General features: G+C 37.0%; 1 protein-coding gene across 1 annotated transcript; it reads right to left on the bottom strand.

Moving 5' to 3' along the window:
* Positions 1-2,145: 2,145 nt before the first annotated feature.
* Positions 2,146-3,780, bottom strand: LOC106430429 (protein GID8 homolog). Its single transcript, XM_048776954.1, has 7 exons — positions 3,686-3,780; positions 3,550-3,618; positions 3,315-3,474; positions 3,139-3,245; positions 2,948-3,079; positions 2,714-2,870; positions 2,146-2,559 (listed from the first exon to the last, which is right to left on the bottom strand). Exons 2-7 carry the CDS (start codon positions 3,550-3,552, stop codon positions 2,438-2,440), a joined length of 681 nt encoding a protein of 226 aa, XP_048632911.1. The 5' UTR covers positions 3,553-3,618; positions 3,686-3,780; the 3' UTR covers positions 2,146-2,437.
* Between the last annotated feature and the right edge of the window lie 7,098 nt (positions 3,781-10,878).

Raw genomic sequence — 10,878 nt, 5'->3', positions numbered from 1 at the left:
ATGCCTTTAGTTATAATAAAATATAAATTATCATTATTTTGCTTAATATATTATTTTATAATGTAGAGTTTGGTATTTTTATAAAGTAACATAAAACATTACTTATTCATTTTATAAAAAGTTTCGTCAATTTCAAAATTTTAAATTCTTATCATATATTAAAAAATATGTAAATTCGAGATTTCACAAATTCATCTTGTTTTTATTCTATTTGCATTTTCAGTTCCACTTTATTGATTTCTAGTTTTAAAACATAAGAAATCTAAATCTATACTATTAAAACTGAAGTAAAAATATAAACTTACCCTTAAAATAACATTTTAATTACATTCTTATGCCACTGAGAAACTACATAATCCTACATTTTAGCATTTATTATTTTTTATCAATTAAAGAAACATACCTAAATTGATTTTCAAACTAATTAATGTGAAACTTTCCAAATATTTCTTAATTTAATAAAGAGAAGTTTTGGGCCCACAAAACTTTGAATGGCAAGCATCGGGACAGTCAAGAATCTGTTTTATAGATGGTGCGTGGAAGGAGAATGACAAATTCACGGAGCATGGATGGTTATGCAGAGAAGTACGATCAGAAGAGAAGATGATGGGGGCGATGAATCTCCGAAGAAGCTTATCAGCTCTGCATGCCAAATGTGAAGCTTTGATATGGGCTATGGAGTGCATGAAGACCCTTGATTTTTCAGACGTAGTTTTCGCAACAGACTGTTCTCAATTGGTGAAGATGGTGTCCTCACCTGACGAAATTTTTTCGAAATTTGATATTTAATTTCTATACAAAAGGAATATTCTGTAAAAAGATATCACTCAACGCCTAAAATGCCCAAATTAGTATATGATAAATGGAAATAATTCAAAATTTGATAAGCTCAACTCCATTAATAATATACCTTTCTCTAGAATTACAATAAACTAAATCATATATTATATAAAAGTCTTTTGGAATTTAATAAATTTACTTTCAGAAATTATTCTTATTTCCTTATTTGATAAAAAAAATCAAAAGTTCAATTGAATATTTTTAAATTACTATAGGTGTTTTCTAATAATTTTACAAGGTTAACCATATTAGAGTTTATAACAATATTTTTAAATCTTAACAGAATTTTAATTAACAATTTTTGTTATTCTAAATCGGCTTATATACTAGTTACCAAATTCATCGGTGAAACCGCATGTCCAAAATAGATATGAAAATATTGATATTATCTAATTTAAATAATTTATTTAAAAATAATGAGCACATTAAGTGCTGGTTGATAGATAAAATAATATTACAATAAAAATCAAAACAATCAAAATATAATTACATAAATATTAATTTTCTATTTATTTGTTGGCAGAAATATAAAATGCATATCGGAATATAACATGTATAATTTTTTCTGTGTATTTGATATATTTTTGACGAACAAAAACAAATTCCACGTTTTATAAGCACGTGTCAAAGATCTAGTTTCTATTGAAAATCAAGGTTATTTAGAAAAATATAAAACAAAAAGCATCATTTATTTATTCAGTTTAAATATATTTATTCATAATTTTTATTAAATCCTTCAATTTTCCAAATGGGTGACAGCGTGAAAAGCATTAGAAATCAATTAACTTATATGTTTGCTCACAAATTCCCATCCTCCCACCAATTGACAATCTGTTGTAATATCCAACTGTTTATGTTCCATCGACATGCAAATTAACCGATGTGGGTCAATCATCTTTTTATCTATATCAACGGCTTTAATGTCCATATATATACACAATGAACAGAGGAAGAAAGAGCATGGGGGTGTTCCTTGGGCAGTGAGCAGCGACCTAAAGAGTTATGTTTCGGTTTGTGTAAGCAGAAGAGAAATTCTGGAGAAACAAAGAAACTGGAATTGTAAGGTTTGGAATAACGCAAGACTTCATATTGGACTCCAAGAATTGTCAAGAAAATATCAATGACTCAGAAGAATCCCCACATTCACAGCAAATGTGAACTTTCTCTTCATTCTATAAGACTCAAACCTGTCCGCCAGAAGCAGAAACAGGACCAACCTTACCAAGTTGATCGATATCCACATGTTAAGTGGAACAAGCCATCTCTCTGGTTTACAAATTCAGGACCATATGGAACGCAAGTTCCTTAAAACAAGGGAAGATCGATAACTTCATTCAAAACAAATGTGCACATGCAATGACCCATGGAATGTGTTGACAATCACAACGTTTGACTAGGATAATTCATTGCCCACAGACAGCTTTATACTTCCACATATCGTAATTAAAGAATTCCGGGTCCAACAAGTTCCGATGCAGAAGAAAAAGGGAAAAGCAGAAAGCTAAAACATACGAATCATCTTGTGTTATTGAGATTGAAGGGAAGAGAAGAGCATCATTGATTGTTCCCTTTTGCAGCTTTTCCCCACTTGCTTGAATTATTCTGACGGGTTTTGGAGCTGGCCAGTAGACAAATCATTGATGTGTGGATACACTGCTTTCTCATCCAGTTGATTCTGAGCCCAAATCAGCATCTTCAACAAGCTTGGCAGTTTTGGATCTGTTTGTTCACAAACATTAAGTCGGTACATCAACCATTGGCTAGAGAATTAATGACTTAATGATGCTGTGTCTTCTTACTTAGAGAAGAATCTGTAGATTGGAATTCAATGATGCTTAAGAAAACAAAACCAGTATAACATGGAGACAGTTACCTTTTTCATGACTCTGGCTAGTAAGAATGGCTGCATTAACTTCACTTGCTGTCTTAAGGCGGTGGGAAATGTCAAGAAGATCTTTAACAGGGCAGTTAGATGCATCTTCAAAAACAAGCAGGGCTACAGTTTTTTCCAGTTCTTGAAGAAACGCTTGCTGCAGAAAGAACCAACAAAATTGCATGAATGTTGTTGTTTCAGAGGTGTATATAATAAATATACAGAGAGAATTACGTTTTCTTCGCCACGTGGTGCAAGCTCCTCCTGAGCAAACTCCAAGGCTTCTTCAGTCTTCCCTTGTCGAATAAGTTCAATCAACCTTTGCTGCTGGAGATGAAAGAAGAGCTCTGGATTTGTGTCTAGTATCTGCAAGCACAATCAGTTTTCGATTCTTACAGGAAGAGAGAAGCATTGTTGTTGTATACCTCAGGATTTAAGTCATTAACTTTTTCAATAGCATCCTCGACGTTTCCGTTTTGAACAGCCTTTTTAACAGCCATTCGATCTGTGATGGTGGCAAGATCTATCTCTGCTGTTTCTCCATAAGGAAAAAGAAAGAAACCTTTAACACCACAAAGAAGAGTAAACTATCAAAGGATACGTTTGGTTCCAGATTCCCTTTGGAACTTGTCAGCAGCTTCAACAAAACCTTCAGTGACAAGAAAATTCATGACGAGAGTGTTCATGTCTTCTTTCCTGAGCTTTACAGCGTTTAGCTTCTTCTCCCACTCGTCACGTGTGATCACTTTCTTTGAAGTAGCCTGATCAGTAGAACAGAGTTGGATCAAAGAACACAACAAGAGGTGGAGAAGAAGAAGGAGGAGGAATCTCTATACCATATGCTTGGGGTCGTCTTCTTCACCCTGGTTGATGAATATAATCCACTCAATTCAACAACTTCTTACCTGTCACTCCGATCAGAGTTATTCAATTCGCTATTGCGATCGAATCGAATTATCCGGGAAAGAGTACCTGGAGAAGAGGCGACTCTGGGAAACAAAAGCCGGAGATGGAGTATCTTCAGACGATAGGTTGACGAACAACCGATTATGAACCCATCCGGTTTATACTATTAAGGGGCTCGGTTTTCTTTCTTTGGTTATTTCTAAACCGGTAAACATTTGTTACGGATTGTGAACCCACCGGGAGGTTTACAAAATTAATGGGTTATTGATTCCGTTTAATTATCAGTTATCATTCCTCTAACCAAACTAAAATCATATCCAAAATTTTGAATTTAAAACAAGCTAAACTAACTGAAATACCTAAATTTTTCAAACCATGCATTGATAGAATCGTCCGCTAGGTTATCTGACCTTATGCTTGTGTGTTTGTCTTATCTCGGTTTCAGGTACAAACATGGACCGTGGTAAAGGAAAGGCACTATGAGGGCTCCAGCTATGGGAAGATGTGTGGTGATTGGATCATTGTTGATAAGTATTAAGTATTGATAGCCTATTGTGCAACTTGTGAACTTATGAGCCAAGCTCGGTCGCTACGTAGTAACCGAGCATGCGTACCGTTCGGTCGCTATGTAGCGACCGAGCTTTTCCGAAACATCGAATGCGACACGAATCCATGCATTCTCGTCTACCCTTTGACGCTATCTTCCGAAGATCGTAGCAAATCCATTTCATGTTTCTCGACATTCGAGGTCATCAATCAAACATTACGATAAAAATCACAGAAAGTTTGTTTTATCGAAAGAAGCCGTAATAAACGCTTCGAGCCAGAAGACGGCCCAAAGGGACTTAAGACATGACTCGAAGCCCACTTTACGATTTCTTAACCAACAGCCTGTAAACCGTAGGGCGGTTTACGCTTGGTTCGCAAGGAAAGATAAATGTCAAGTTTCCGCGGATAAATATGAAATTTTGAAGATAATTACGAAGATCGGGAAAATGGAACATCTCCATTTTTAGGCTATGACGGCTTACGGGCAGAAGGGGAAAAGCGTAAACCGACCTAGGAGGGAGTATATAAGGAGTCCTAGGCGAGAGGCATGGGAAGAGAATTTTTTCACAGCAAACTTAGCACTTAGAGCAGTTTAGGCAATTTTCCGTTTTTGTTATTCGAGCTGCGACTCAATTAGGTTGTTGCCGTCTTAGGGTTTTAGAACTAGGAATTTCGCCGACAGCTCTCGCAGCCCAGGCTCTTACCTTGTTGTAACGCTCAAACTCGAATTCGGAATAAGATCTACTTTGCTCTCCTTTCGATTTATTATCTTTTCTCGTCTTTATTGCGTGTTTTGATTGTTTGGCGTATAGCATTAGCAGATATCCGGGATCTCTGGAAAATTAGGGTTCTCCTACTTTCCTTATTTAAACGGAAATCGACAGTGCAAATTTCGGTTCCCACATCGGGTGGCTCAGACAGCAGCTCGTGCAGCTGGGACAGCCTCACAGACAGTCGAGGGTCGAGCTAGAGGTTATGGAGATCGACCTGAGCGTGTTAGCTCACATTTCCAAGCTAGGCACAAAGCACTTTTCTGGTAGTGTCGATCCCATTGAGGCCGATGAGTGGATAAGCAGGTTGACTCGGAACTTTAGCTCAACTCGTTGTCCAGATGAGTACAAGAAAGACATTGCGGTTAACTTCCTGGAAGGGGACGCACACAACTGGTGGTTGGCTCTGGATAAACGCACCAACAGTTCCATTGAGAGGTTCTCGGACTTTAAGGTTGAGTTCAACCACATATACTTTCCAGCGGAGGCTTGGGATCGTTTGGAATCGGAGTTCTTGGACCTGGCCCAGGGTCGCAAGACAGTTCGTGAGTATGAGGAAAAGTTCAATCGGCTCAGACGCTACTGTTTCGTTGGTACCTTTCACACCGGGTCTGAGTTAGTTGAGAAGAAGGCCTTGGTAGAGACCAACCTTGCTGAGGAGGCCAAGTTGAAGTCTAGGAGCCACACGGCTTCTAGTGGATCCAACAGTGACCGGAAGAGGAAACGAGACTCGGCTGAGGAGGGGCGATCCTCCAGTGGCAAGTCGGAGTGTTCCAAAAGTGGTCGTCGTCACGGGGGCGAGTGCTGGAAAGCCATGGGAGCTTGTACCCGTTGTGGCAAGATGGATCATCTCCGACGGTGTGAGAAGCCTGTTGCCTCCGCCTCTTTTGCTCTCCTTAGGTTCTTCATCTGCGAATCGAAAGTCTAAACATGTATAATATCAACTTTAGGCGGTGGTGATTGGTTTGGCGTCAGAGGAGTGAGGAGGCTTGGTTGGCTCTCCGGTGGCTTGAGGACGGCTCTGGTTGCTCCTGTTATCTCTATCTCTCCTCTTGGCGTATTGTGCTCTCGAAGGTGGTTGTCATGTCCCCGATCCTAGATAGGATCGTCCGGACAGGCCATGGTGCGAGGAGACACACTAGTCAGGTCTAAAAGACCTTAAGACAAGCGTATCATAGCCAAACTGAAGGTTAAGGAAGGTTAGCAGCTGAGACTTAACCAGGAAACGATGGAGACAAGTTTAAAGGAGTTAGACGAGTGATTAGGGAGCTGGACGAGTTCTGGTTCAAGCTCAAACAGCTGGATAGAGTGTGAATCCAGCTCATTCAGTCTTGGTGTTCCGGTCTGGGCCAGTGTGGCCAGGTCTGAGCGGTTACCAGACCATGCCGGTGGCTCAAGTGGGACGATGGGGATGGGTGCATTCAGGTTTGGACCAGGGCTTGGGCAAGGGCCTAGGGGTTGGTTTTCGATGGAGGAAACTGCCAAAGGAGCAGTTGACCGGTTGTGGTCGGTTTTGGAGCGGTTTTGGGCGAAAAGGTGCAAGGGGACAAGTGGCACCATTTCGGCCAATCCCTTGTAACCGACACCCCAAGCCGTTACCGGTTCCTCTCTCTATAAATAAGAGGCTCTGGGGTCGATTTTGGCATCAGAATTCCTGAGGGAAACTTTGTCCAGATCGTGAGAAAGAGAGAGACCAAAAGAGAGAGAACCGTCGGCTAAGGAGTAACCGTGTGGAGGCTTGATCTATTCCGGCGAAGGCTTGGCCGTGAGAGACAAGACTGGTGAAGATGGATACAAGGTAGAAGGAGAAAGAGAAGGAGAAGGAGGCGGCACAAGGAGACCGCACGCCTAAGGTTAGTGGTGTGACCGTGAACCATCGGCCCTAGCCAATGGATGATCCGATCGAGCCATAGGGCTGATCGTGTAACCGGTTGCATCCTCTCTATCCCTTCTTTTTCAAACTGTGTTCTCTCTGTAAATTATGTGGAATTGGATTGATCTGATAAGGATAGACTGAACATTGGCCTTTGGCCGGTCTGGAATCAAGACTTAGGCTCTCAGATGGCCTTAGATATGATCGGACACACCAAGGGTTGATTCGATGATCTAGATCTGAGTAGGGCCGCTTGATTGATGAACTGATTGGATAGATGATTGTTTAGGGAATTCTAGGAACCAAACCATGCATTGATAGAACCGTCCGCTATGTTACTGATCTTATGCTTGTGTGTTTGTGTTGTCTCGGTTTCAGGTACAAACATGGACCGTGGTAAAGGAAAGGCACCGTGAGGGCTCCAGCCATGGGAAGATGTGTGGGTATTGGATCATTGTTGATAAGTGTGAAGTATTGATAGCCTATTGTGCAACTTGTGAACTTATGATTGATTAAGTGTGTAATCTATTAGTATGAACGAATGGATGATGTATGGATCTCATTTACTATCTATGAAAGAAACGATTTGCCTTTATTTGAATCTGATTGTCTAAGTATGAAATTGATAAACCTCAAATCTTTGATAATTTATAATAATAATGTTCCGCTTGAATTTAGAAGTAAAGGATTCAAACTAGGTAGAACGGTTAGGTAAGCTGCGGTCTGGTTGGATTGAGGAATCCAGGATCGGGTCTTATAGTGGTGTTTGACGCTGCGTGTGGAGGTGGTATGGTGGCCCTGAAGTCGAGTGTGTGGGGCGGAGGCTTGTGGGCTGTGGAGGAAGCTCGCCGGATGTCGCCTTTGGGTCGTAGATCTGTGTTGGGGACTGTGGATCTGCCCCGTAGGAGTTCTCCCAGTGTCAACCCTTCCTCTATTTGGTCCTCTTTCCCTTGACCCTCGCTTTTGCATGCATGGAGTAAGTTTGAACCTTCTTCACTCTATTGTGGTGGATCTCGTCGTTTTTATGTAGTTCTGATCTGGTGTGGTGGTTTGTTGGTGGCTCTCTGTGCCGACATGGTGGCTCCTTCGCATGTCGGTCCCAATTCGAGGTCTAGGCTCGAGGAGATGGTCAGTATCTCTTCGGCACTGGTTGGCATTCGTGCTTCCGGAGTTTTTTTGTAGGGGAGCTCTTCTTGTCAAAGTGGCGGTGGCGCGTCTGTTTTGGTATCTAGGGTTTTCAGCTCCCATTTGGGCCTTTCTTGCCCTTGGGATTTTCCTGCAATTTTTGGTCTGGTTTGGGTTAATGGAAATATTGTTTTGGTTTGGGCCGTATATTCGAGTCCAATCCTGGGTCTCTGTAAGGGTGTTTTATATAAATCCAAAGAATACAAAAAAAATTTAATAGAAAGCCAGTTTCAAAAAAAAAATTTTTTTTTTAAGAAACTCGACTGAGAGCTTGTGGTCAAGGGGTAAGGTGAAGGGCTTGGGATGTCACCATATTTCAGGTTCGATCCACCTTCCATGTGAAACTAAGTAAAATTTTTTCTGGTCACTTTACACGGATATGGGCTACTGCATTTCGGCTCATTTGAATATCCGAGAGAGAATATATCCGTGAGCTGCACCTTCCACCCGTGAGTTAGGTATGTGTCTTTAATAGACTCGGGTTTAATCCTTTCCAGTTAAAAAAAAAAGAGAATTTTAAGAAACTGTTTAACATACCTTATCTACCACTTTTCAAAAATACAATCAGTCAAAAATATTTTTACACATTTGAATTTATAATGTAATGATTATTGTTTAGTATATAAGGGGTGTATCCAAGCTCCGTGGCTAGTCTGCGCTCTTTGGATTTGAAAACTTAGCGAACTGAAACATCTAAGTAGCTAAAGGAAGGGAAAGAGATGAACATAACTAGTCAATGTTACCGCTTTTTTACTACGTATTGTTAAATTTATTTACTTTTCATATGAAGTAACTTCATGAACTTAACTTAGTAGATGATTAGTTTAAGCACTGTTCTAAAATGAATGCAACTCGGATGTTTAATCGGTGCTCGGTATGAACCGTGGCGGATTGAATCAATTCGGTCATAAACTCTGATTTTTAGATTTTTTCTTTTACTTTTTATTTTGAGGCTAAAATCTTATTTATAGTTGAAATCCTATTACAGTTGAACAAAGAAAACACAAGAAAATAGGTTGAAATCGTGGAGAAAATGGTGAAAGGCAGTAACCAGAGTTTGCATGTCAAAATTGGAAAAGATGAAGTTATTTTAGTAATTATGTATTCATTAAAGAAAAAAAAAACAAATAAAAATCAAAACACGGGCCCTCGAACGTACGTTACTGAAGGTTTTTGTAGGCGCACTAACCACAGACTACATTACACTTATTAGATTTTCATACAAATACTAATATATAATAAAACACTTAAAATTATATTCTAATTAATCTACGATTAATTTCCAATTTTATCTCAACTCGATGGGTTCGGACCGGCTGCATGCTTACACTTATCCCGAAAAGGGGTTTAAACCAACAAAAAGGCTGGAAAGTATTTGAGATCTTATTATATAAAACTTGGTTTTTCAAAGTTGCTAATTAACATGATCATGACACATGACGACTAAAATATAAGATTATGACATGTGTTAAAAATATTAACTTTTTAAAAATAAAATATTTTATAATAGTTTTTTTTTTAATTCAAAACAAAATATAATTGAAAATATATAATTATAGTTATCTAAAATAAAGTATTTAATAGTAATTTTTTTTTTATAAATCCTAATTAAAAGAAACTTGGAAAGTTTATTTAAAAGTAATTTTTCCTTTTAAAAAGAATTTCACAAAATATTGTATTAAATGGTGGCATAAATAAATTGTAAAAATAGTAACTATAAAATATTTAAAGGGGACCGAAAATAATTATTGAAATAATTTTCCTTTTCATAAATCATAAACCAAATATAACTGTAAACTATTATTTTATAGTAATTATTCCAAATTTTCGTTATAGATACCTAACATAAAGTATTTGATAGTAATTTCCTTTTTTTAATCCAAAATGAGAGATAATTAAGTATATATATAGTTATTATTTTCTTATTATATAAAACTTGATTTTTCAAAGTTGACAATTAACATGATCGTGACACATGGCGACTAAAATATAAGATTGTGACATGTGTTAAATTTTTTTAACTTTTTGTGAATAAAATATTTGATAATAGTTTTTTTAATTCAAAACAAAATATAATTGAAAATATATAATTATAGTTATCTAAAATAAAGTATTTATTACTAATTTTTCCTTTTTATAAATCCTAATTAAAAGAAAATTGGAAAGTTCTGGAAGTAATTTTTCCTTTTAAAAACAACTTCATGAAAACATTATATTAAGATGGTGGCATAAATAAATTATAAAAATAGTAACTGTAAAAATATTTAAATGTAACCGAAAATAATTATTTGAAAGTAATTTTCCTTTTCATAAATCATAAACCAAATAACCGTAAACTATTATTTTATAGTAATTATTCCAAATTTTCTTATAGATACCTAACATAAAGTATTTGATAGCAATTTCCTTTTTTTTTAAATCCAAAATGAAAGATAATTATATATATATATATATAATTATTATTTAAAATAAAGTATAAGATAGTTAGTTTTATTTTTGTAAACAATTCCTAAACAAAAGAAAGGTTGAAAATTACAGAAAGTGATTTTCCTTTTAAAAAAACAGTTTGACTATTTTTTATATTAACATAATGAGAAACGAATTGTAAGAATAGTAATGTGAAAAACTTAGGGCTCGACTAGTTCAAACGCAACAGTTGTGGTTGTGGATGCGGGAGTTTGTTGATGCGGGTGGTTGCAATTTCAAGCGTTATTAAGTGTTTTGTATGACTGGCACAACGTTTAAAAATTATTGTGTTTGCAGGATATTTGTGTCTGATTGATTATAAGATATTACAGCGGTTTAATAATAAATTATCAATATTAACATATTATAAAATTATAAAAATATAAAAATATATTATTGTGTAAAAAGTAATAATT

Source organism: Brassica napus, chromosome A3 (assembly GCF_020379485.1).
Source record: "Brassica napus cultivar Da-Ae chromosome A3, Da-Ae, whole genome shotgun sequence".
Taxonomy (NCBI): Eukaryota; Viridiplantae; Streptophyta; class Magnoliopsida; order Brassicales; family Brassicaceae; genus Brassica; species Brassica napus.
The sequence above is the reverse complement of the archived record's forward strand: the minus strand, read 5'-3'. Positions and strand labels throughout refer to the sequence as shown.

Coding starts and splice junctions, on each gene's coding strand:
- LOC106430429 (XM_048776954.1), bottom strand. Junction 2,871..2,947: donor CACCACGTGGCGAAGAAAAC/GTAATTCTCTCT, acceptor TTCTTTCTGCAG/CAAGCGTTTCTTCAAGAACT. Junction 2,560..2,713: donor TAGCCAGAGTCATGAAAAAG/GTAACTGTCTCC, acceptor GTGAACAAACAG/ATCCAAAACTGCCAAGCTTG.